Consider the following 27,926-nt stretch of genomic DNA (forward strand, 5'->3'; position numbering starts at 1 on the left):
GGGGAGAGTAGTATTTCAGGCAGAGAAAACAGTAACAGAAGGGAGAGGAAAATCAATCCAATACTCTTTAATAGTCACTGGCCAACTTTCCAAGGCCAGTATAAGAGGGAGGATTAAAGCAATTATTGAGAAAATTGTCTCAATCTTTTCTTTTCTCCTGGCTGTGGAAATTTGGCCATTGCTGTACTTTTATAAGAGAAAGAGCCTTGATTCCAGGGACCACACAGTGTTACATGATGGAAAAATTATTTTTTTAGACAGAATAGAGCAGAATCAGAGCACTTGAATTCAACTGGGAAAAACTAGATGTTGTAAAAAATATGGAAACCTTTCTTCTTTCTCCCCTATCTCTCACTCAACCCACTGTTCCCTTTTCTTTTTTGGCAGGGATATGTTACAAGGAGGGGAGAGTCTCATTTTAAAAGTAAATCCACTGAGTAAGAAAGCTGAGTGCACACAGATGAATCTGTTTCCTTGTGAGAGCTTATAAATACTTGTAGTAAGATAAAGGTGACTATTAAAATAATTTTTAAAGATTTACTAATGTCAAAATCAAAATAAAGTGTCGCTCAGGAACTGATTCCTATGTCAGCTTCTCCATTACCCTATCTCCCCAAATGTCAGGGTAACTAGTTAGCATTCAAAGCTACCTTTGAGGACCAAATAGCATTAAGTTTTTGTCTTGCAAGGAAAGGAATTACGAATTTATGTGAAAACAGGACTTGGGTATAAATGTGTGTAGAAATATGAAGAGGGGGAATTCTGGCTAAAAGTCCAGAAAAAGCCCTGCAAATGAATAGAAACTGAAAAGACCTCTGTTTGAGTTTTAGCACCATCATTTATGAATTAACCTTAGTTTTAGAATTGGCTCATGACAATATCTGTAGCATAGAATTGCTTTGAGGATTAAAAGGAATAATCTACACAAACATCCTCAACACAAGGCCTAGCACGTGGTATTATCTTGAAATCAGCAGAGCAATGAAAGTATGGAAAATTTTCCCAGCCTTGGCACTAACCACAAAGCAGACATTATATCAAGATTGTAATTTGGTACCATCTGCCTCATCTGTTTGTCCCTTCATCAAAGTGTTACTATTAACATGATTTGGGGGCTGTTATTATGACATTGATCCATATGTTGGTTACCACCAAAGGGCTTAGGGATGACCTTTAGTGTTTTTGACCCTCCTGTTATTTGCCAACAGGAAAAAGAAGGACATTAAATTCCCTTCTCTGAAAACCTTGGCCTTTTGGCATCACAAGAGTTTGATTGTAAAGAGAAGTAGAGGAAGTCTTCATACGATGTTAACACTGAACCCAAAAGACCAAGACACAAGTCTTTCCTGTACCCTGGGGCAGAACAATTTATAGGCATTAAGTCTCAGAATGTGCTAATGTTCATCATTTGCCTTGAGCTGCATATTCACTTTATAAGACAGAAAGAAGTGTAAGTTTCTTACTAAAGTGTAGGAATGGCGAACAGTGGAGTTGTCTATAGTTCAAAAATGAATGTTCCCTTTATGTTACACTTCAGAAGTATACATAACTCAATATTGTGTGTCTTTAAAATATATTTGCCTATTGGGCTTTTGACTTTGGAGTTGATTTCTTACAAAGAAGCTAAAATATTCTTCAAAGGGACAATTTATGTGAAAACAGAAGTCATGATAGAATCTCTGGTCGGTAGCATAGTAAATAGATTTTTTTTTAACCTTATTTTTATAGCTATCTCAAATGATTACTAATTTATCTCATTTAATATATATGAAATAAAGTATGGCTATACAGGATTAGAGATATAAAATTGAAAAGAAACACTTGGGGGGGGTGCTTAAGGTTGTACACCTATGAAAAATATTCTGTGACTTTGCTGATATATCTGCCATTTAAATTCACTTTTAGGCAAATATGTAGACCAAAGGGATATGTTGGATGTGATTTATTGAAACATTTGAGCAATTACAGAATATAGGTTCTTGTGGTCATCTACCAATCTGAATGATGATTAAGTACAAAAGAGAGATATAGTTTAGAGAAAAATAATATGAAGTTAGGAGGCAAGAATGAACTCTACCATGACTTCCATTTATAATGAAATTTGAGAAAGACTTTTTTTTTTTTGTTTGTTTGTTTTCCAGTACCGGGAATCAAACTCATGACCTTGCACTTGCCAGGCAGGCGCTGTGCCGCTGAGCTAAATCCCCAGCCCCTATTGAGAAAAACTTAACTGGAAACTCATAGTAGATTTGCTACATTTTGCAAGATCAAATAGACATGACTATGCTCAATGGGTGAAAACATGATTTCATTCATAATTAAGTAATACTTTCTTAGGTCAGTTTTTCACATGATCTTATTATGGTCTCTGGTTCCCATTTCCCTTAAAAAGTGTAAATTTGAGGGATTTTCTTTAATGGACAAATAAGCTATACAGTTTAAGGCTTCTCATTTCAGAAGCAGTTAATCAAAATAGAGGCTTTTCAGCCTACAGCCAGGTTTGTTGCTTTGTAAATGAGGACCCCAGTTTTCTGGTCTGTAAAAGGTCAATGTGTACATATTCATTATCCCTCTGGTGACCAGCAGATTGCTGCAATGCTAGCCCAGATCAAGATCGCAACTGTTGGACTTCCTGGCCCAGTGCTCTGTGATCAAAGCCTTCATACCTGCCTGAACAGAAATCCATACCAGGGGTGAACCTCAAATCATATTTTGGAGAACGCTATTAACCTTTACATATTGGAATACACTTCATAAGTAAGAAAGGATCGGTGGTTAAATAAATTGGAAATGTTGTACTAAACAAAATGAATGAGGTTTCATCATGTCAAGGCTTCTTGGAATCTTTAATAAACAAATGCACATTGTGAATCTTCTAGAAACTTTAAGAATGCAGTTGTCTGTTTTACATTTTATGTGGAATGATTATTTTTGCTTTTTAAAGAAAACGTGAAAATCTTGAGAAAAACAAGGAGTTTCTGAAGATACAGATTGAAAAATATTTCTTCCTATAATTTTTTCTCAAGTTCAGGTCTTTTAGGCTGCAACATTTTAAATAATAGGTTGATAAACACTTGATAAACTGGGGAGAGGTTTCTTAGAATTCTAAGTCCTCCATTGGAACTCAGAGCTCTTTGTTGGTAATGAGTTAACTATGGCTTGTTAGTGATTGTGAAAAGAACATCTTCCAAGTTCTAGAGATTGCTGCAGAACGTAGAACAAGATGCAACATAAAAACTAGATGTAAGTGTGAGCTTTGTGGAGCCCCTTTGCATAGTTTAGAGAGGGTAAAAATTTCTTTTTTATGGAGTAAAACAAAATTGTTAACTGCGGAGCAGAAGTCAGGTCAGACAGATATACTGCTCTTGAGAATGTGCTGATTACGATTTGTATTTTATGGTAGCTGAAGAGTTGGAGTTGCCTGCTAATGAGATCAAGTACCATTACATATATTATCAACATCCTTAGAAACTGCAGATTCATTCTGAAACTTTATGCTACATTTGTTCAAAGCACTGTCTTTTTGTTAAATGAATTCACCTGCACATTATATTTTCTCTGCACTATATTACTGGTAGTCTGAAGAAATGTTTCTATGTATCTTTTTGTCTGAATTTGGAAACTATGTGTTTTCGTGGGACTTCACTTCTTTTAAAAAGCAGTTGTTGACAAGTAAGACCTTCAAAATTATTGAAGTACCCTGTTGGTTTCCTAATCTGTTGCCTGTAAGATAATGCTTCAAAAAAGTGCAGTCTCTCTAAATATTTTGTCACTCTTACATTGTTTGAAAGATAAGTGGTCCTACTGTGAAATTTTTTTGCTAGAATTCAATTTTGAACATTACGTTCTATATACAAGAAAAAGTAGGTGGCAGGTATTTCTCTTTTTGAAGGAAGTTTTTCTAATCTAAGAGTCAAGTTTTAAGTAAAAATGAGATAAAGGACATAGATCTTCAAGTTAAAAAGAAAATTGGAATATGTATATATAAAGACTTTGGACATTACTTAAAAGTACTGATTTAATTTCTTTTGGATATATATCCAGAAGTAGGCCTGTTGAATCATGTCATAGTTCTACTTTTACTTTTTTTTTTGTTTTGTTTTGTTTTCTGGTAGCGGGAATCGAACTGATGACCTTGCACTTGCCAGGCAGGTGCTGTGCCACTGAGCTAAATCCCCAGCCCCCTCTATATTTACTTTTGTGAGGAACTTTAATTCTGTTTTCCCTAATGGTTATACCAATTTATGTAATATATTCCTTGCAGCATTATTCACAGTAGTCAAAATATGGAAACAACCTAAGTCTGATTCTACACATGAATGGATAAAGAAAATGTGGAATATTTATTCAGTGGAATATTATTTAGCCTTTAAAAAAAAGAAATCTTACCATTTGTGTTAGTATGGATAAACCTGGAAGGCATTATGATAAGTGAAATGAGCCTGACTCAAAGAAACAAATATTGTGCGATCTCACTTACATGTGGAGTCTGAAAAGTCAAATTCATAGAAGTTGAGAATAGGATGGTGATTGTCAGCAACTAGGGCTTGGGTATACGGGAGATGCTGGGGAAAGAGTGCAAATTTTCAGTTATATAGGATGCATCAGTTCTGGAGCTCTAATGCACAGTACTGTGACCATAGTCAATAACACTGTATTTTGTGCTTGATATTTGCCAAGAAGGTAGGTCTTAAGATTTCTTACCATGAAAGAGAGAGAGAGAGTAAAAAGGGTAACTACTGGAAGCAATGGATACATTAATTAGCTTGAACACGGTAATGATTTCACCACGTGTACATATATCAAATGTGTGCATATAACAAATCATTATGCTAGTCACCTCAAATATATACAATTTTATTTTGTCAAATTTTTAATAAAGCTGGGGGCAGGGGATACGGATGTACAGGATTCAGGTTCAGATTTGTGTGGAAACCCTGTGGAAATCAAGTTGCTCTCCATATTTATGGAATGAAGGAGAGAAATATCAATAATCTATAAAATATAAGATTTTCCACTAGACATTTAGTATGAAAAGAGAAGGGAAAAAGGAAAAACAGAGACTAGTGAGTAGCCGTATAATTTTTTTTCACATTTTCAAGCATGCGGAAATAATATTTGGAATCATACTTTCTCTAGTCCTTGGTTACAGTTCCACATGTAGGTTAGCAATGGCTATTACTTGGGGGAGACTTTGGGTAAAGACTTTGAGTACATCTGATTCAATTCTCCCACTGGAATTTTGTATGTTTTTGTATGCCTAGAATTTTTATGTCTATTTTTTGCCACTTCTCATTTGAAAGGCTTTCACTTGCTATGCCTATAAGCAATGGTATTAAGGCTCAATACCAGTAAAGTTTTAGAGGAAAGAGTAAGAAAATTATTTAAAAGGACTACTTTTTGATAATGGCAGTGTTTTGACAGTTTTTGACAGGCAATTTGGAATAATGCAACCTCCTGGATCACAGCCAACTTCTGAAATGGTCTGTAATTTAGAATGATGGCAGCTTCTATGACCTCTGTATTGGAGAGTCACTGGAATTAAAAGAAAAAAATATTCTCCGAATACATCTATATTTGAAAACCTGGCTTAAGTGTTCTGATATGTAGCCATTTTACTTAATGAAAGGATTTTCTTGTCCTTTGCACAGTTCCAAATACTTAGAGCTGGGGAAGATTTTCTGCCTTTTTGTGTGTGGCAAAACTTCTCCAATTCCACTCCTAACCAGACTGTGGACATCTGAAAGAGCTGATTATTGGTATGGCTGTCCTTTCTGTCCTTTGGATAAAATTAGGTCCACTAGGGTATGGGAAACTATACCATGTTGTCATCCCTGGAAGGATGGAAGCTCTGAGCTGGTATAGGCTCCAAAAATTTCTCTCTTCACACAAATGTGCTGTTTCAGGTTCTGAGTTGGTCCTTCAGGCTCCTTTGAAAAATAGATTCGATTACTCCCTTAATTCTGAGAGTTAAATGCTTTTTAAAGAGCTATGTAACTTAAATATGAGCTGGGTGAGCACTGTAGGATTTTTAACTGAGCCTCAATTCTCCAAACGTACCAATATATTCCAAAATTGCCAGTTGCAGGCCATAAAATATTTACATTACAGAGTTAATAATGTATGTTTAGTAAGAAATGATGAAATATTTACAGTTTTTCTAAAGATATTGTATGGATTTTTTCCTCTACCACAGCCTTTTCTCTTGAAGTAGGCAAAATAGGCAAGAGCAATATGGAAGTATCTCTGAAGAAAAACAATGTTCTGAAACGATCAGTAGATAAGCTTCCATAAAGAAAAGAAACATCAGCTCGTGGCAGATGTCAAGATACCTACTTCATATGGTTGAGGGTCAAAGGAGGCATTAGCAAACGATTCTGGTACCTTTAGCATTAAATTGCCAGACTCAGTTATTGGTTTGTCGCAGCTACTCTTGGGAGTGTTATGACTTTCAAAGCATGGCATGGTCTTCCAAGCTTCCGCAACAGATACATTTTAAAAATCTCCCACACCCTCATTGATCTTGAACATGTGTGCATTTAGGAAAGAGACCAAAAAAGCTCTTAACTTAGATTTCCAACAGAATTACCTGAGTTTTACAAATGGATTCTCAGGCCCTCACCCTAATAAATTCTGATAGGAAAAATTAGTACAGAGACTGGCAATCATTTTTGAAAGGATTTCCAGGAGATGATTATCCTGGTTTGGGATATCCTGTGATAGACTGAACAATGGCTCTCCAGAATATCCATCCCCTAATCCCTAGAGCCTGTGAGTGGCAAAATACTTTATATGGCAAAAGGGAGTTTGCAGATATGATTAAATTAAGAATTCTGGGATGGAGATACTACTCTAGATTAACTGAGTGGGGCCTAGATACAACCAAATGTCCCTAAAAGAGGGAGGCAGAGAGACACTTGAAATAGATGGGAAAGCAATGTAATGATGAGAGCTAGAGGCTAGGCTGTTGGCTCTAGTAAGAGAGCCAATGACTATACGTGGACTCTACAAACCAGAAAAGCCAAGGAAAGAGATTCTGCCTTGGAGTCTCTAGAAAGAACCCACTTGATTTTGAACTTCTGACTTTTAGAATTGGAAGAGAATAAATGTTCTTCTTTTAAGCCACAAAGTACATGGTAGTTTGTGACAGCAGCAAGAGGAACTCATACATGAACTATTTTAATATCCCTTTCTTCCTAAACACGACTCTTTAGCCTACACATTTAAGGCCCAAGGATTTAACCTGTTCCCAAGTGTGGAGGGATACCAAGGCAGCTTTGCTTCTAGAATATATTGTTAGCCCCTCTACCCATCTGCACTGGACATCTCTCCCATAGTCCCATTCCCTGAGGACTCCATAACAGCTAGAAAAGGCAAAGCAGCAGTGAGGGTTTATGCCCAATGACTGTACCCCTCAAGTGCGAACATCAAGCCACAAGAATTTATCATACTTCTGTGTGTGCAGCATTCTGCCACTACTATGGGGAATTCAGTGAATCAGGAGAGGTCATTCTCCACTCTCCTGCTGAGTACAGACATTGCACAGTGATTACAAACACTTAGGTTGCATTTCCAGGAATGTCAAAGCTGAGGCTCCTCTGGCTACAGAAGATATTATCTCATTTGGGGACAAGACAAATGCATCATAGCAGTTTAAGGGAAGAAAATGATGTCAAAGCGTAGACTTATCAGTTATACTCTGATTAGAAGTCCTGGAAATCACATCATTTTCCCATTGTTTTAGGCTCTTGGGAAGCTGAGGCATGTTTAAGAGTGGATGTATTCCAAGATGGGTGAGGGTGTATGGGGGAATCTATTATATCAGTACTGGTTCCTATCAGAACACCTCATAGTGAGAAGATGAAAGAGGGGGAAAAAGATGGCAGCTGCATAGAGCAGGATAGCATCTTGTTTCTATGGCAACAGTGTGCGCTCTGCTCCCAAGCTCCATCTGGTATTTTCAGGCCTAACAGCCAGGTAGCATGTAAATGCTTGATGGAAGAAAGGCATCAATAGTGATTCTCTGGATCAGGCACAAGTGAACACAGCAACACCATGCCCTTTCTAAGAAAAACAGTGACTGCTTTACTTCACCAGCAACAGAGCATCACGAAGACAGACCACAGAGTACATAAAACATGTTTAGCTCTATTTTCTGGATTAAACAAGCACAACATGCATACAAAATTAAGTAGCTGTGGGGACAGAGATGGGGAGCTTTTACCTAAAACAAATTTAATAGTGGTCTCATAGGATGATATTTTTGCCCCTTTTCCCTTGCTTCTTCTGTTCCTTCTTTGTAAGGTTGCATGTGCTTCAGGTAATACAAATGCAGCAGCTCTTACCTGCCTCACTGACCTTCCTTTCAGATTTTATCCTTGCTGATTACTGTTCCCTGGTAGCACTGCAGAATTTATGGGAAGCTGAATTTTAGTACTCTTCCATAGAACTGACTTAAAAAAATGCACGCTATGAAAACAACACAATATGAGCAGCTGTTCTCCCACTGTCCTCTACCCCCTTTTGAACATATTTATCTAGTGAAAGTACCTTTTTTTCCTAAGTAATAACATCATTAAAACACAATATCTTTGCAAAGTTATAATTTACCTAAAATATAATACAATATGACTGTAAAGACTGATTGTTATGCAATATTTGGAAAATAGAATAAAATTTATTCTTTGTTTATCTGACATACCAATTTAACTGCATATCCTGTATTTTTATTTGCTAAACCTGGCAACCCTATTTATAGGCAGGAACATAGGCTTTTAAATTCATTTGATCCCTTAGATTTTAATAAGATTTATCAAAATGCAATACATTGCATTAAGTATTGGTTTCTGGTTTTTCCGGTTGTTAAATATTTAGACACTCATTGTTTTACACCAAAATTGTTGTCTATACCAAACTTTCACATACACTCGTTTTCCTTTATTCGTTCAACACAGAATTACTGAGCACCTGCTATTTGCTTAACACTTCCAAAAACTGGGAATCTGTGGTGTATTTAAGAATCATAGAATCTTTCCACTACTTGACTGTGACTCCTATTTTATATTAGAACATTTACTCCCATTGCATATAAGCCACTGTTACATATCTAAAGACCCATCAAATATGCCTCCTCCCCTCCAAGAGCAGGTAAACTGCACTAGATTAGCTGTCTTTTGCATATTTTCAAAATTCCCCCAAATTTATCAAATCAATCTCATGAGCATTAAATCACAGAGCACATCCAAATTACCATTCCATTCCTTTGCCCATTTTTTCCTTCAGCGCCCAAAGTTGGTAGACAATTGATCTTGTTATGGCTTGTGTTTAGATGTCTCCCTAAAGCCTCATGTAGTCATAGGTGGTTTTTTCAGAGGTGGCTGGATCTATAGTGTGTGATTGATTCATGGTGAAATGCTGAGATTCAGGGTGTGCGAGTACTAAATCGGTAGACCAATTGGTTTAGCACTGCCCTCCCTAATCCTTGTAGTCAAAATAAGATAAAAGGGGCAGAAAGATGTTGTTAAGGACCCTCCCTTATTGCTTTGCGACCTTCTGCCCACCATGAATGTATCTCCTTTGAGGCCTGTCTGCCACACTACCCTGCCTTGGAGACAGCCAGTCATGGAATGAAATTTCTACAAACTGTGAGCTAAATAAACTACTCCTCCTTTAACTTTGGGTGTCAGGTATTTTGTCTGAGCCACAAGAGAAAAATAACTAAGACAGTCTTGGAAGGGTTAATGACTGCCTGATACACCCTCAGCATCAGTTTGTGGAACCTCTGCTTGTCTTCACCGGGATCTGTCCATCTGAGGGTCCCTCCTCTGTCCTACTCCTCTCCTGAACCCTAACAGGAGATTTGGACTTAGCAGTGAAATTTGCATTTTTTCCCTCCCCTTTTCAACATTCTTCAACGGTTCTTCTCTTTCAAACGATTCCATCTATTTAATAGTAACTAACACGAGAGAGAATCAAAGCTCTGCAGTGTTCCAGAAAGTTCTTGAGATATGGTCCTATTTTAAGATTTTCATGTGTGACTCAGATTCTTTCCTCCCATATCTCATCTTTTGACAGCAACACATTTTTACGAGCACTCTATGCATCTTACTGTATATACTCAGGTAGTATATTTACAATTTATGACCACCCATAGACAACATAATGACATCAATGATATCAACAACTTAATCCTTGAAATTTAAAATGTGTGAGATTACCTGACAAAAGGGACTTTGAGGATGTGATTAAATTAAGGATTTTGAGATGAAGAAATTATACTGGATTATAGGAGTGGGCCCAGTAGAATCACAAGGTTACTATAAGAGAGGCGGAAGTGTGAGAACAGGAGAAAAATTTGAGGATGTTTTATTGCTGGCTTGATGAAGAAAGAGGCTGGGAGATAGTAGAGACAATGCATGCAGATATTACAAGCTGGAGAAAGCAAGAAATAGAATTGTCACCTAGAGCCTCAAGAAAAACTAAGGACACATTGATTTTGACCCATTAAGATCTATTTTAGACTTCTGACCTCTAGAACCATACAATAAAAAGTCTGAATTATTTTAAGCCATTTAAATTTGTGAGAATTTGTTATAGCAACAATAAGATATTGATAGTTGTATAGGGCCAGGCTCCAAGCAGTCAGACCTGACACTGAGTAAGATACTTGGGGTCTTTCTGCTAATTCAAGTGTTAACCAGTTGCATGCTAAGTTGTGGGAAGATCTGCCAGGGGTGGAAGTAGAAGATCATAGGTAGCTGGTACCAACTGAAGCAGTGATTTTTTCAGCAGTCAGTGTAGGAGTATCTCAATATACTTGCAGTCAGAATGGGTATATCAGTGAATTTCTATTCTGTACAACTAAAGTTAAAAACATAGAGAGGATTCTGAGGTGACTCTTGGAGTTTTCTTCTCTGAGGTCTTGATACAAATCCTTAACCAAAGTAGCCAAGGGACGATTCTAATACATTTCTCAATTCTTTTTAAGTGGCTTTTCTACAAAGTAGGCCAGGATGATTTTGCCTTGCTTAAGGGTTTTATTACTAAATGACTAAATTCTTGCTTGTTTCCAATTTACTGTGTGGGACTAGAGCTGTATCTCAGTGGTGGAGCACTGGCCGAGAATGCATAAGGTCCTAGGCTTGATGTCTAGTAACGCGCGTGCACACACACACACACACACACACACATACTCAAATTCAATTTACTATCTAAAATTTTCTTTTCTTAAAGTATGGAGCCTTTAGTTCCATTTCTTTCTCTCTCCTATTTCTTCCCTTTATCCTATTCTGCCTCTCCTATTTATGTTTGGAAATAAGTGAAATAAAGGTGAAAGAGAGTTAATGACTTGCTCTAGGTCACATAGCTAGTTATCCAGCTGAGCCCTAGGTCTGGATCAAAGTGCTTCATCCTGTCATGGTGATGTGCTGTTAGTCCTCCACTGGGAACCAGTGCTTCACTGCCATCTTCTTATAGTTAAATATAATAATTCTTCCATATAACTCTTTAGGGAATTCCACTGTATTTTGAATAAATCAGCCTCCTTGCATTGCCCTCAAGGACCTGCATGATTGGGCTCTCATCCTTCTGACAGCCCTGTCTTCCCAATGATCCCATTGGCTTCCCTCTGTTCTGCAGATGCCAAGTTCTGCCTCGCCTGAGGCACTGTTTGAGGGTAAATGTACTGTATGCATTGTCTAGAGCAGGCTCCTATCCTTCACTGTTAGGTTTGATATATACACTCACTGTGTTTGTATTTTTGCTGCCCCTATTGGATCTGTTAGTGCCAAAGCACATTTAGCTTGTTCACTGTTGTGGCACAGAGTCTGGCACACAGTAGGTCTTCAGCACTTACTGAATGATGTCTGTGGTCATTTGTCATGGACTCACCTTACGGCCATAACACCACTCTCAAGTTACAGAATGTCGAGTCCATCTTGTAAACTACCTAGATGTACTGCCAATCAAATACTGCAATTGAATAAAAGAAAGAAAGTTATGTGGTCAGTTACACAAAGTATCACAGCTGGCACTTAAAGGATGTGGAAACCAGCTTTCTGACCTCTGCAGTAATCAGCTTACACAGTGAAGCAAGAGATTTGAATCTCCTTATCTACTCTGAGATGAGAGTATTATGTTTCATTTAGTTACAGCCTTCTAGACAGAAATATCATATTTTATGAGTAATAGCATCTGTAAGTAAGATAAAAGACATCACAAAAGAAAATGAAAGCATTTAAAATACAACAATTACTGAAATAAAATCATCTTAAGGACATTTTTTCTGACAAGTTCTCTTAGGTTTTATTAATTTGTTCTAAGAATATCACCATGAATCTTTTTTATGAGTGTTTGGATCCTGCGTGCACTGTCCTTTCATTTATTCACTGGAAGCTAAGGCAAGACACCCTGTGGAACCTCAGCCATTTCTTGGTTTTCTCCAGGTTAACGCCTTGTAAAAGAAGATGGTATGGGATAGATTATGAAACAATTTAGGAAACCTGTGCATGTACACATTGTATAAGTAGAATTATGAGATATAACAAGCGCAGAACTGTAAGAATGTCAAATGATGACATTTTTACAACTTCCTCAGCAATTGAAACATTTTTCAATGTTTCATTGTATTTCCAGAGATATTTAAATTATTTTCACTCTTTTTCATTCCATTCAATTCTATTTCAGAACTACTTACTATTACCTAGGCAATAATCAGAGTATTCTCTGTTTAAAAATGTTTCTTAGCAAGCTCTGTTATTTAAATGCTAACTAATTATTTCCTTTAACCATCTTACAGGATTTTCTATATTCGATTATCAACACACCTGCAATGTCAAATAAAAGATAAGGTTTATGAGCCGTGTAAACTACAATAAAACATTTCAAGCTGTCTATGGCATTGTGGAGGGAAAATAATGGCAGTGTCTGGTTTTTATAATGTAATACTATTGTACTAAGGCCACTAAAGTCATTTTAAACATTGAAAGCATAAAGTAATTTTATCCTTATAAGTGAGCAATTTAGTGAAGTGTTTTAAGAAAATAGGATTTATAGCTCACTCTACCTATACACATATATGTAAATGTGTACATTAATTTCCTTCAACTCTCTAGATACTGAATAATTCATAGAAAGCCATAAAAATATTAGAATTTATTCCAAATTTTCAAATACCCACTAATTCACTGAAATTAATATAAATCTTCATTCATATAAATTATAATAAAAACTGGATGGACTATATTAATTTTTTGTTTAAATTTAGGTCTAGTGAACAGCTAAGAGTAGATTTATGTGGTGTGTAACTCTGTACTTATAAGGTAAGCAAAAAATTATTTATTATAATAAATAACCAGTATGAAGAAAGACTTAAATTTCTCTTTTAATTATTTCTATGTAATAACAAACCACTTAAATTTATTGTCATGGAAACTACAACTTTATAACTAAATTATAAGCCACCTGTCTTATCTTTATAATACCAAATTTTTCCTTGCCTAAAATATAGTATATTGTATACTCAATAAATACTTATTTAATAAACAAACAAATTATACATGGTGAAGAACAAGTGTTATTTTTGCTTTCTGGAGCTGACAGGCTGCTTTGATACAGTCTTTCTGGTCCCTATGCTGGGCTTTGGCCTCTGAGGTTCTTTTTTTTGGTGGTGGGGCAAATACTGGAAATTGAATTCAGGACCTCATGCTTGCCAGGCAGTCACTACACCACTGAGCTAAATTCCCAGCCCAGCATCTGAGTTTTTAGTGCAAGTTCACCAGCTACACTATAGATTTTTCTTCCAGAAATTTTAATATTTAATAACTCCTAAAGTGTTAACAGAATTTTTTCAATTAATGATTAAGAATTGATAATTAACCCCCATTTTTACTGAAGAAATGTAAGATTAAAAATAAAATTGATATTTTAAAATATTTTTATAATTACATACATGATTTTAGCATGTATATATCGATTTGTGTATCTATGTGTGTACACAACTGTATTTTCTTTATCTACCTGAATTTCATCTACCTAATCTTAATGGGAGTTACTACATTACATATTGCCCTAGACCAGCCACGCCCTGGCTGTTACATCTTTTGTTTAAATCCTTACAAGAAAGTTCAAAATAGAAAACAGAGAAATGACATGTTAATTTAACTGAATTGGGTAAAAGACACTGGCAAACAAAAAAGATCTTTCATTGGAACAGAAAAAGTCAGAGAGAATTCTAGACTTAGCTCTGGTACTAACTGTACATCCAACATCATGGAAACTCTTCCCTCTCTATCTTCAATGTTGACCCCTACAAAAGGATTATGTAAGATGTTTTCTAAAGTCCCTTAAGCCACTAAAAATTCTTTGCCTATAATACAAATGTCAGTCTTACTTAAAAATTGAAAAAAATACTATCCAACAACTTAACTTTTAAGATCTGTGTGGGTTGAATTATGTCCCCCCAAAAGATATATTGAAATCTTAACCCCAAGTACCTCAGAATGTGACCATATTTAGAAATGGGGTCATTCGCACATATAACCAGTTGAGATGAGGTCAGATTGGAGCAGGGTAGGCCCAATATAATTGGTGTCCTTATAAGGAGAAAAGAGGAAGAGATGTTAGGGAGAATTCCAAGTGATGGCAGAGGCAGACACTGGAGCAAAGTGTCTACAAACAAGGAATTCCAAGCACGACCAGCAAGGACCAGAAGCTGGGAAGAGGCTAGGAATAGATTCCTTTAAGAGCATCCAGAAGGAGCCAAATGTGCAGACCCATTCATTTGGATTTCTAGCTTTTAGGGTTGTGATAAAATGTCTGTTGTTCTAAAACACACAGTTGTGACATGTTATTATCATAGTCTTGGGAAGCCATTATGAGTATCAGGAAATCAGTGTAGTACTTTGCATATGAATTTCATTTTTAGATTAACATATTGGATACATAGTATTTAAATAAGCTTTAAATAAGTGTTTACTACAAAGCATGACATATTCTCAATTTTTTTAGATCACATTTTAATTCATTATAGATGCACTGCATGACTAATTCACTAATTCTAGAAGTCTAAACATATCTTCCAAAACTATTAATTGGTAATAAGCATTTTTGGAAAATATACCTGCCTTGAAATGAAATAGTTGTATTCCCCACCACCAGTCTGTAGGTTTAGAGGCAGTGGGAAGTGGTTAAGGAACTACTGGAATTCAAATCCTGAGTCTGCTTCTTTCTTCCTACTATATATACTGTGGACAAATAATTTAGCCCTCAGTGCTTCAATCCCCCAAGTAACAAAATAATTTATCTTATGAAGTTGTTAGGTTGATTAAAAGAATCCACTCATGTTGAGGTCTCACATGATAATTGGTACATAGTGCTATGGTCTGATTGTTTGGGTCCCTTGCTAATTCATATGTTGAGTTCTAACTTAAAAGGTGATATTTGCAAATAGGGCTTTTGCAGGATGATTAGGTGATGAACGCAAGGCCCTCACAACTGGTTATTGTCCTTATAAATATTATATTGTCTTATTTGCATATTATTATTGTCTTTATAATAGAGACTGTATAATGATAGCCAGTCTCTTCCACCCTGTGAGTATGAAGTGAGAAATACTTTTTATGAACCAGGAATCAAAAACTTATCAAACCAGAATCTGCAGGCAAATTAATCTTGAACTTCCCAGTCTACAAAACTGTGTGATATAAATTTCCATTGTTTTAAAAACTGGTTTATGATATTTTATTATAGCAGCGTGAACTGACTGAATAGACAGCAAGCTCTTCAATATATGCTCAATGTTACTTTCTTCTCGTTCAGTGTTGCTAACCCATTGCCATGAATTGACTTCACAGAGCAAGTGTGACATGCTGCTTACCTGCTTGAACACGTTAAGTGATCCTTCACCACATACATGAAGATGTTAAGCACTGTCCAAATGTTGGCCCTACGTAACCTTCTGCTCTTTTCACCCTTCTATCTATTGCAGTTCCAACCTCCTGTAAAACCCAGCTCAGATATTTCTCTCTACAGACACATCAGACTTAATCACTCTTCCTCCACTATATATCCACAGCACAAGGGTGAGGGTGTTATATTCAGGCTTCCCAGGGGTTATTTGTGTATACTCTGCCCCATTTGATAGATTATAACCTCCAGGAGAGCAAAATCTGTATCTTTCCAGTTTTGTATCCTCCTTAGCATCCATGAGAGAATTTTACATTTAGTAGATACTCAATAAATGGCTGTTAAACTTGGTTGAACCCACATTTTTTTTCCCTTTTTGGTAGATGCCCTAAAAAAGAAAACATAAAATAAGTGAATTACTTCTCTTCTTTCCATTGCAATGTATAGGCCCTGGGCTAGTCAGTATTTGCAAGCCAAGTTTAGAACTTAGGGAAGTCATCAATCTAAGGAAAGAGAAGAAATGAATTTTAAATCACAAGAGCAATGTAGCCTGATATAAGGCCTTCTAGCAAAGCAATTATTGATGACTCCATAACCCAGGTGCTAGGGTTAGTACAAACAACAGTCTGAGATGGAGAGACAATGAGCGATCTTAACTTTTATATTTCATAGGTATGCAATTAAATGAAACATGTACAGATGGAAAAGTTTAGATCTGAGAATCATATGTGCTATCATAATGCAAATAATTGGCTTTCTTTCTAAAGAACATCTGTGGAAACATCTGAAAGCAGTTGTTTATACTGCTGCCAAAATGCTGAAAAATATAATAATTCTCTGATGAGGTTAGCAATATCCAGGGGAAGAAAAGTGTTTTTTATATAGTTCTGTTTTTCTTAAGTCTTGTTTCTCTAATATGACACATAGGAGATGTTCAATAATATTAGCTGAATGAATGTTGAATAAAAAGCAGAAATTCAGTAAATAGTTGTGGAATGAAGCATGACTTTTTTGTTAGACTTATAGATATATTTGCAGAAAATGGTAGGCTCACAAAATTTTATCATGTCATATACCATTTTTATTTGATATAAGTTTAAGTAGTGCTACTCTTGCTCTGTACATTATAGAATATAATCAGCATATATATCTATGAGAAAAAAATCTTACCACTATGCAAACATGTATACATACACCTATAAATATCTTAATGTGCTACTTTTATTCACTATCATGAAGCATGTAAATCTTGAATTGCAAGCTAACATAATTGTTTGCTTCAGTAAACAAGATTAAAATTTAAACTCCTAGTATCTATTGTTGTGGTATCTCTAAGAAGATTCTAACAAGATATAAAAGCACCTAAGTATTCTGGGATTTGAAGAAAATGCCTGAAGATGAAGATACCCTTTTTCCCTGTCCTCCCTCTCTTGAACTTCCAGCAGCTTTCTCTTCCATATCCCATATGAGTTACGTGACTGAGCTCCCAAAAGGCTGCCCAAATTTCACCCTGCCAAATTTCTGCACTGAACGAGCTTGTTAAATAATAAATGGAGTTTGAGTGTAACTAATAAAATTGGAATGTTAAATAGGATCACGCTTTTGAAAACCAGCCTTCTTGTGAGGGTTCTCCCTGTGCAGGTCCACAGTAAATAATTCTGAAGGGAGTGGTAGTAATTAGTAATGTAATTTATCTCCTGGAAGCCCTTTCCTTTGACAGCAGTCATGGTATAGTTCAGAAGCCTCCATATGAGAGCTCAAAAATGTAATTCAAAACACAATTCAGCTTTGTTTTTCATCCTTAAACAGATAAAAGTCAAATTTATTTCTACATATCTAAATTATATATGTAATGATTATGAGTTATAAAATATATTTATGCAAAGTTTTGCATGAAATGGTAAAATGCTTGTAATCAAATTCAAGGAAAAAAAGAGCAGAATCCCAAATTGAATGTGTGGTTTCTGATTCCATATTTCTTGGTTTCCATTCTCTGCCCTGTATTAGGTGTGTAACTTGACAAGGTACAGGGTTCAAATCCTGATTGTGATACTTCCTAGCTGTATCAGTCAGTGGTTATTAGAGAAAAGTTTTAATACAAGATATATAAATATGTAAGACGAACCAGGTGGGGAAAAGTGCAAAAAGGGTGTCTGTTCGCTGGACATCACAAGGATCCAGTTAAAGCACTGGAGTTCACTGTAGTGTCTCATACAAGTCCATATCAGGAGACTGAAGGGTCTGAGATGGAAGGCTAAAGGATCTGTGCTGGAAGTCTAGAGATGACATCCAAAAGGAAGGTGAAGACTGAAGCTCCTCTGAGGAAACAGAAGGGAGCCTTCCTTCTTCCCTTCTCTTTTATTCTATTTAGGCAGGAAGCCTATTGGTTGCTATCACTCACGTCCAGGGTGGGTCTTCTTTCTTCAGTAAATCCTTTTAGCCACACCCACAATCAGATAACTACCACACTAATTATTGTACACCCAGACAAGTTCCTTAGCTCTCTCTGACTCAGTCCTATATTAATAAAAGCACGGATCTCATAGTATTGTTAACTGATGTATATGTGAAAGTCTCAGTCATAGTAGAGTTAAGAAAACTGAGGCACAGAACAAATCAATATACAAATGGAATTCAGTGAAAAATTGAATTGAATGTTTCACTAAATTCCATTTGTATATTGCTTTGTTCTGAAGGTAAATAACAAAGTTCATCTAAAAAGGATATGTACTGCTCAGAATAGTACTTGGAAAAATACATAATCCATTATATTATGTAATAATAACCACTTTTATTGTTATTAAACATGAATATTATAATAATACATTATTATTATTATTATTTGCTACAATTTCAAGTTTTATAAACAAAAGGTGCTGAATAACTAGGGTTATCTGGAAGGCAACAGTCAAAAATTCATTGCTATTTGCTTCTGGATATTCCTATGGGCATTTATTTTGCTCTTCATTACATTTTTCAGTATATATTCTTTTATAATAGTTAAAAATTAAATTTTATGCTGAAATGACTTGATGAGGATTAAGATAAAAATCTAGATTAGGTTAAAATTAGTAATGAACCATACTACAACATTAATATTAGTTAAATCTATTGCTAAGTGACAAAAATTTCACATTTATGTACCTTATTGTACTTAATTCTAAATATCTTCAAACTAGAAATTACTTTTTAAAGTTTAATCAATGTGAATTTTACAGAACTAAAGTCAGATGTTTACCACAATGTCAATATTTTGACCAACTAAAACTAAAAGTATTTTATTTTTTATTTTTAAAAGTCCGGTGCAAAAGTCCCAAAGGTGCCTTTCATATTTAATCTTTAATTAGAAACCACTTTGGTTTCTGACACATATTGTGCAGATATTGAAGTGTTAATATTACTGCAGCTTGATTACAAAAGGCAATGATTAATTTTAAAGCAGACAAAAAAGATAGGCCTTGATTACAAAGGAATGATTAAGGCGAATGTCAGACATTGTACATTTATAGCAGTCTTTTGCCATTACCAAAGGATAAGACTTTGGAAAAGTTTATTTTTAGAATGCAGGACACTTTGTACTTTATAATACCTGAAGACAGAGCACCCTAAAACCCCAACTCCAGTAGGGATTGAAGACCCGTGTTTTACCCCTAGCAAACCATCCTGGCCGCAGACTGGGCCCACGGAGCCACCATAGTCTAAATTCTCGCGATGCCAGACGGGACCTGAGGCCTGCCGGGAGCCTGAAGGCAAGTTTATGGCCTGAGGTAGTGCCAGAAGGTGCCACGTTGCTGAGAGACACTGTACTTTGAGGGTCTTACTCAGAAGTATAGATCAGAAGGGAGGGGTGGGAGGAAAGGGCTGAGCATAAGAAGGGTTGCGGCCCAGACCCGGCGAAGAGCGGAGTTCCAGTAGGGAGAAAGGCAGAGCTCGAAACTGTCGTACGCGTGTGTAAATTGTGTGGCGGCCGACCAAGGCCCGTGTTGCCCTCTGCAGACCCTCAGGGGCCGACTCCGTTCCCAGAGTGCCCCGCGCTCCCCCAGGCCGGGAGGTGAGGAGCAGCTAGCTCAGAATACTCGCAGCAGAATCCGTCTTTATTGTGCTTTCCAGGATCCTCAGACTCGGTTATAAAATATTTAACGGAGAAAGAAAGGATCCACAGGAGCCCGGGCCGAGATGAGTTTAGAGTCCTTGTTTCAGCACATCATCTTCGCAGAGCACCAGGCTGAGGAGAGTCGGCGGGTGATGCGCGAAGGTCTGGTGTTTCTGGTCCTTTGCTTGGGGCTCTTGTGTTCTCCAGCTGGGTGCTTGGAGCAGAGGAAAAAAGGCCTGAAGGCAATGGTCAGAGCCATAAGAGGAGTTTACAAAGATTGATGTGTTTATAAAGATCTAATTTGTATTACAGTAAGGTCAGAAATAACCAGATGTCGCGAAAAAATTAAGAAAGCAACGGAGAAGCTGAACGAAGAGAAAATCAAATTGGAATCTAAGGTACTGAAGCACGGAGCATGCGAAATATCACTTTAAAAAGTCTTTCCGATTGTAGCATTTTTGCGATATTTTACCGCTTAACCACTTGTTCTTCAGCTATGAAGCACAGGATTTCTATGCTGGCTGGTGTAGTTTCGTGAGATCTCGTAATAATTAGAGTTCTAAATCTAGTGATAGCTTCAGTTCTATCGTGACCTTTTCTTAAAAAAACAGGTTAAGTAATGGAGAACTCATTGCCCGTTTCGTGGAATGATTAAGTTTTTAAAAGAGCACAATGTCAGTGGAAGAGTAATTGTTTAATAAGTAGTTGGTGCAGTATATACATTTTGAATAATAAATAATTTAAGTGTGCTATGTCAATGTAATGGATTGACTGTAGCTTTCAAATGAGTCTGTCTGCCTTTTGGTTTTCAATTCTCTACTGAATTTTGGACGGGACTTTCATCCGAAAGGATACCACTAGCGTTTCTCTTTTCTGCGATATTTATGGAGTTCTGTTATTTTAAAAATAGAAAAAGGAAGTGTGGTGGCTTCTTGAAGAAGGATTTTAAAGGGTGGGTAGAATTACAAGGAACAAAGAGAAATTCAGGAAAAAACAGTGTGGCAGAGAGAGGAGGCAGCTCTGTCCCAGGCATATTGCAAGGGGAATCTAGTCAAAAGCCAAGGGAATTGGCTTATGTGGGAAGTGGATCATCATTGGATCATTGGATCATCTGGGAATTAGAGGAGACTATTGGCAGTGTTTGATCAGGTTGTGGTGTGATAAAAGTAGTTGTAGGAAGATCTCACTGAGTTCTGACTGGGGGAATAAGGATACATAGGAAACTAAAAGCATTTAAGAATGTCACAGTGAAGGCCTCACTATGGTGTGAGCAGTTATTCAAAAGTATTTATTCAACACTTAAGGAAGAACTACGCAAGCGGTACGCAATGAGAACTCTGAGCAAGTCTGTTTACTTTAGATGTGTTTGTTATAGCTTATTGCATTAAGAAGAATTTTGGCTCTGTGAATAAAATAATCCTAGGATCTCTTCATCTTTTGAGCTTCGGCTCTTTGTTCCATGTCTTATTCAGACATCACCCAAAAAGCTCTCCCTGGGCACCTTGGTAAAATTATTTTATTAAACAAACAATACTTATGTTTGTATACCCCATTATTTTCTGAGCAGTGTATTTAGGAAAATGTCTTACCCAATTTTTATTCTCACTGTATATTTTCCCTAGTGTATATATACATTAGTGTATACAGTGAACTGATTACTAATAATGTGAAGACAATGGGAAAGTACAATCTTTTTAGTTTAATTGACACATAAAATTGTAAATATCGATGATATCATGTATCAGTACATTTTGTAGTGTTGAAATCAAAGTATGCATATCTACTCAATAGTTATCTTTTTTTGGTACCAGGAGTCAAACTCAGGACCTTGTGCTTGCCAACATGATGCTTGTACCGTTGAGCTGTATTCCCAGCCCTATTTGTCATTTCTTTGTGGCAAAAACATTCAAAATCTGGTAGCTAATATACAGTAAATTTTGTAATCCATAGTCACCCTGCTGTGCAATAGAACACCAAAATTTACTTCTGTCATCTAACTATAACTGGGTACCTAGTGACCAGCCTTTCCACATTTACCCTGACCTACTAGAAGGGACCAGCATATTTAAAATAGAATTTGGAACTATTATTTGGTAGAGACTATACATTTTGCTTATGAATAGCAGATAAATTATCTGCTACCAACAGTGCCAAAAGCTGATGTGATGGGCAAAACATAAAGAGTGTCATGATGTAGCTTTTTTTTCCTTGAAAAAAAAATTAAGATACTTTCAGGCCTGCTAATTAGAAGCTAACAGAATAGGCAAAATGTATATGACTACGTCATGCATAGCTAACAGGTATATTGGTATTTATGTGGTGAGCATCATTCTAAATACTTCACTTGTATTAACTCCTTTAATCCTGACAGGAAATCTGTGATGAAGCACCATTCTTATCCTCTCTTTGTAGGTGAGGAAAACTAAGAGATAAAATGACTTGTTCATCATATATAATTTTAAAAAATTAGACTTCCATAATGAAAACACTGAGTGATGCCAGCATATTTTATTCAAACAGATTTCTTGAGCTTATCTTGAACTATTTTCTCCATGACATATAATGATACATCTGAAGCTTTGCATCTGGGGCAGTATTTTTAAAAGGTCACTTATGTAATGTGTTTGTGCAAATTGCATTTTTCCAGGATTTGTGAAGATAGTGACCTGACAGATAATAATTTTTTTAGTAAAAAGCTTGGTCTTTGTAACATTCTCTTTGTGAAATAATGTTTTCTTTTTGTAATATTTTCTTTGTTACTAGGCTATTTTGCCTGAAATGGAAATATAATTTGTTGATATATACACATACATAAAAAATGATTCAATTGTTTGTATTAGAGAGGAGACAGAACAAATCTTTAACATTGTTTAGAAACGTTTGCTGAAATTACTAATTAATATAGCCTCATAAATGTGCTTTGCTTTTTAATCAGCTCATATACATGGGTTATAATACAATTGTATCTTACTAATAAAATTAACATATGAGGGTCACAGTTCATGCAACACTAATTTGTAATTGAAATAATTTGATTTATAATTATAGTCAAGATGATATGTGTGTGTTTATAAAGATTTTAAAAGTGGAACTACAATTATAATGTGAATGACTAATGGGGAAAACGAAAGAAGTAATTATAAATTGATTTCTTGTTTCTTTTATTCTTTGAGTTAATTATATGTCTGCCTATAACAATGAAAATATATTTACTTGAATATTTGACTTGGCATTTATTGACCCATTTATCAAGTGGAAGTAGTAAAAGGAGAAACTAGAACATACTTTGAATAGAAGAATGCTTGAGCTATTGTACAGTTGTATATTTGGAAAATATTTGGAGCATTTATTTCAGAGGCTGCTTGTGGTCAAAATGTATTTGGGAAGTATTCATTTTTTTTTCTGTTCTGTAAAACTCAGGTAGCATGTAATTAGAACTTGAATGATAGCACCTGCCTTTCAGGGCTCAATGGATCCTTTGAAATATATGGTTGCAGAAGTCTCAGATTATATAGTATGAGTACTTCGTGAATTGGACAGCTATAGTATGCCTGGTTAGGTTTGGTAATACAAAAAACAGAAAGATGAGAGCATGCCCTGGTTTTACATTAATACTTACCAGTATACCTAAAGATTCTACTAGTCAAGGAAAGGTTTTATAATATTGATAAGAGAGCAAACCAAATTTAAGCATTTAGAACAATTATACTTTCTTCTAAGCACCTAAAGTTTTCTTCTATTTAAAAATAATTATAACTTGGGCATTTAATATTTATAAATATCTGACATAAAACCAAGTATAATACCATATTCTTTAAGAGGGAGTAGTAGAGGAAAATCTAAAGCTATTTTGTGAATGTTTTGTTCATTTTACTTCTTCCAATTTTAACTTACTGCATAAATATCATGGCAATAATAATATTTTATAAATTTTAAAAGGAAATGATACTGACATGAGAAAGTAATTTAAGGTAGCTCCATTTCTTTATTTCAAAATATCCAATTTTTAAAAAATTGATAAAAGTTAGGAACCTTCCCATAGTGGCAAGCAAAGTCATATTCTTTAATAGTATATTACCTAATTAGGGAAAGAACAAAACCACAAAATGTCATGCTTTAAATATGGAAATGGAGTTTTATAATAGAGGTTTTTTTACATTTTAGCAAAGAAGAATTTACATCTGCCTAGTTATTTTCTTTCTTATTGATTAAAAGTTGCATGAAGACATTATAGCTCTCCTCTACTTAAAAGTTATTTAATCTTCATTTTAGAAAATAAAATGGAAATTCTATTTTCCAAAATATAATACATTGCTGTATTTTCATCAGTTGTGACCAAGAAAATTTTAAGAATGGTTACAATTTTTTGGTTTGAAAGTCTCTGTGATTTCTTTACAGATAATTCCTTTAATTCAGTTGTCTTAAAATGTTGAAACTCCCCAAGGAAACAGAAGAAAGATGCAATCTGGAGCATAACCAAATTAGGCTTACATAAGAGGAAGAGTATAAAGGCCTCGAGTTTATCTTTCTTTACAGCTGAGTAATATTCCATTATATAAAAGTACCATAATTTTCTTATCCAATCCTCGGTGGATGGACATTTGGGTTGCTTCCACATTTTAGCAATTACAAATTGTGCTGCTATGAACATAGGTGCACATATATCACTGTGATATGATGTTTTTAGATCTTCTGGGAAAATACCCAGCAGGGGGATAGCTGGGTTGAATGGGACCTCTAAACCTAGTTTTCGGAGGAATCTCCAAACTGATTTCCACAGTGGTTTCACCAGTCTGCATTCCCACCAGCAGTGGAGAAGGGTTCCTATTTCTCCACAGCCTCGCCAGCATTTGTTATTGGTTGATTTCTTAATGCTAGCCATTCTTACTGGGGTAAGGTGGAATCTTAGTGTTGTTTTAATTTGCATTTCTCGAATGACTAATGATGTTGAACATTTTCTCATATATTTATTTGCCGTTTGTATCTCCTTGTCTGAGAAATGTGTGTTCATCTCAGCTGCCCATTTTTGGATTGGGTCTTTGAATTTGGAGGGGCTGAAATTTTTTAATTCTTTATATGTTCTAGATAGAAGCCCTTTGTCTGAGGGACAATCAGCTAAAATTTTTTCCAAGTTTGTAGGTTTTCTTTTGACTCTGCTGGTGATTTCTTTAGATGTGCAGAAACTTTTCAGTAGGATGAGATCCCAGTTGTTGATTCTTTCAAGTGTTTCACGTGCAATTTGGTTTTTATTCATGAACTCTCTGCCTACCCCTATGTCTTCGAGGTTTTTACCTACTTTCTCTTCCAATAGATTTAGTGTTTCTGGTTTAATATTGAGATCTGTGAACCATTTTGACTTGAGTTTGGTGCATGGTGATAGGCTTGGGTCTATTTTCAGTTTTTGGCAGGTATTGAGGCCTTTATATTTAAATGGTCACAACTAGAGACCATACTCATAAGTGAAATAAATCAAACATACATGTGCAAGCACCGCATTGTGTCACTAGTGTAAAACTTGAAAGAGTTAAGTTAAACTCGGAGGTATGATAGACACTGTGAAATGATAGGAAACCACCGAAGAGTAAAGGGCTTCTGGGATGTGGGAAAAGAGAAGGGAAAGAAGGAGAAATTTTGTATGTATGTATATACAGGATAGATAACATGGTTGTTCTTCTATCTGCTGTTTCTATGCTGAAAGAAACTGTCAATGAGTCTTTGGTTGACCAGTATTGCATGTCTATATCTGTTTTCATGAGAAGCCACTTTGAAGATATCAATATGTAATACAACCACCATTGTTAATTCCCTACCACTTTGTTTGGAACTCTGTATTGTCTGTATTGTGCTTGTGATATGTTGTAAAATGTTGTATGTCTGTTAATGTTTCCCTCCTTTTATCCTTAAAATTAAAAAAAAAAAAATAAGAGGAAGAGTATCTTTGGTATGGTAAAAACTAAAACAATAGGTAACATTTAATAAACAATTCTGTATGTCAGTCTTTTCACTGAGCATTTTATAAATATTATCAAAATTCTTACAAAGAATCCTATAAGGTATTATTGTTATCCCTATTTATATTTAATAAAACTATCTCAGAAGAATTAAGTAACTAGCATGGGGTCATGTTAAATGTTAAGTAACAGACCTAAGATTTGAAACTATATTGTTTGACTAGAGAGCTCTCAGCTTTAACCACTATACTATAGTATCAAAAAGGAAGAAGGAAAGGTAGAGGATAGATGCAAAGAAGTTTGAAGAGTTAGTGACAGAAAATTAAATACATGACTCACTAAAAGTGGTCTCTCAGCTTTATTATGTCAAAAAATTGTATAAGTACTATATGTGTCAGTTATTTTTAAAGAATATTAAAAATATGCCATTTATTTATTCCTCTACTTTCTCAGTTGTGTAGTCTTATATAACCAAGCAGTGCTATTCTTTTGGAAAGATTTTCGTGTAATCTTCTGGCTGTTCATTACTAAAGATCCCTATCGGCTAAGAGGCCTCAGTCCTTGCCCTTGAGGTACTTAGTCAAAGGAATAACTCGTTCCTTAGAAAGGATGCTCTATCAGCTTAAGGTTCTCTTTATTGCCAGTCATGGAAGTTCAGTTCAAAATGGTTTAAACAATATGGGGAAATTAATGACTTGCATAATTGAAAACATACAATTGATTTGATAGTTTATGAATTATAGTTACATCAGGTTGCTTATAACAAAAATCTGGCCATGGTCACTTACCAAATAAAGGTTAATTTTTTTCATATACTAGGAAGTTTGAAGGCAGGCCATCCAGGGCCATCTTTTTTATAGCTACTCCATGTAATTCTAGAAGACTCCAGCGATTCTCTTTCTTTTTTTGGATTGTAAGCCTTATTGTACAAGGCAAACTATATAATATATCAGTTTTCATATTTGTTTTGACTGCCTCAATTCTTGTAACTAAATTAAACTGTAAGTTGTTATCTAATTTTTGTTGCCTTATATAATTATTGTCTTCAAAATTTGTTTTGGGCAATGCCTTAGCAAAGTCCCCTTTATTTCCTCTTTCCTAACACTTATCTCATGAGGCAGATTTCTTTCTTTACTCCCTTGTAGTCTTCAACTCGGGCGATAACTGCCTAGTGCTCCACTATTTCTTGGTAGCCAGCAGGTAATAAATGTGGGTGAATTATGACTAGTTTACACTGTCTTGTGTGTCTTAATAATTAAGCATTCCATTTTGAAAATAGGAAGTGAAATTTTAAAACAACAGGAATGACTAATAAGGCTATTGAGAATAATGAATACATATAAACAGTAACAATTCTTAGGAACACTTGAAATTAATTTTTCTAAGAGGTTGGCAATATCCATTTATCCCTGTTGATTTAAAAAATATTAGAGCATGTTAATAACACATAACGGTGAAGATTGTTTTGGGAAATTGGTACATTATGGGCTTAATATATCCTAGTGATTTTCAGTCCCTTTAATCCTGTCTCTTTTGCCCCTCTTTTCTTAGCCCCCTTCCCCTTCTCCAAAAGTCTACCTTCTAGTTTCCTATCATTATTCCTTTATTTAAGCAATTTATTGATTTGGTTTTTCATATAAAAGAAGCCAGGCAATATTTAACTTTCCGAAGCTGGCTTATTTTCCTTAACGCAGTTGTCTCCAGTTACACCCATTTTCCTGCAAATAACATGATGTCATTCTTTTTAATGGCTGGATAATATTCCATTGTGTATATACACTAAGTTTTCTTCATCCATTCATCTATTAACAGGAGTCTGAGCTGCTTCTACAGCTTAGCTACAATATATTGCTGCAGCATGCTGTCTTTCTTTCGGGAATACATCCAGGAGAGGTATAACTGGATCTAATGGCATTGCTGTTTTGTAGTTTTTGAGGAATTTCCATTGTGGTTATACAAGCTTACATTCCCACCAATGT

At 35.6% G+C, this 27,926-nt stretch overlaps 1 protein-coding gene across 6 annotated transcripts in view; it reads left to right on the top strand.

Moving 5' to 3' along the window:
• Positions 1-3,192: 3,192 nt before the first annotated feature.
• Ccdc172 (coiled-coil domain containing 172) overlaps positions 3,193-27,926 on the top strand; it is a 94,458-nt gene continuing 69,724 nt past the window's right edge. For 3 of the 6 annotated variants that reach the window (XR_001234579.1, XR_001234580.1, XM_013515752.1), the window contains exons 1-3: positions 19,653-19,706; positions 20,014-20,158; positions 20,309-20,394. Coding sequence is in view for 4 of the 6 variants with exons in the window: in XM_013515752.1 (XP_013371206.1) it covers positions 20,080-20,158; positions 20,309-20,394 (165 nt within the window). In the remaining 2 variants the exon portion in view is untranslated. Of the gene's footprint in view, positions 3,244-13,264; positions 13,320-19,557; positions 19,707-20,013; positions 20,159-20,308; positions 20,395-27,926 lie in introns of those variants that run through there. The other 3 variants (XM_013515753.1, XM_013515755.1, XM_013515754.1) reach the window with 3 other exon arrangements.

The sequence above is a fragment of the Chinchilla lanigera genome, unplaced genomic scaffold, assembly GCF_000276665.1.
Source record: "Chinchilla lanigera isolate Chin_1 unplaced genomic scaffold, ChiLan1.0 scaffold00030, whole genome shotgun sequence".
Classification (NCBI taxonomy): Eukaryota; Metazoa; Chordata; class Mammalia; order Rodentia; family Chinchillidae; genus Chinchilla; species Chinchilla lanigera.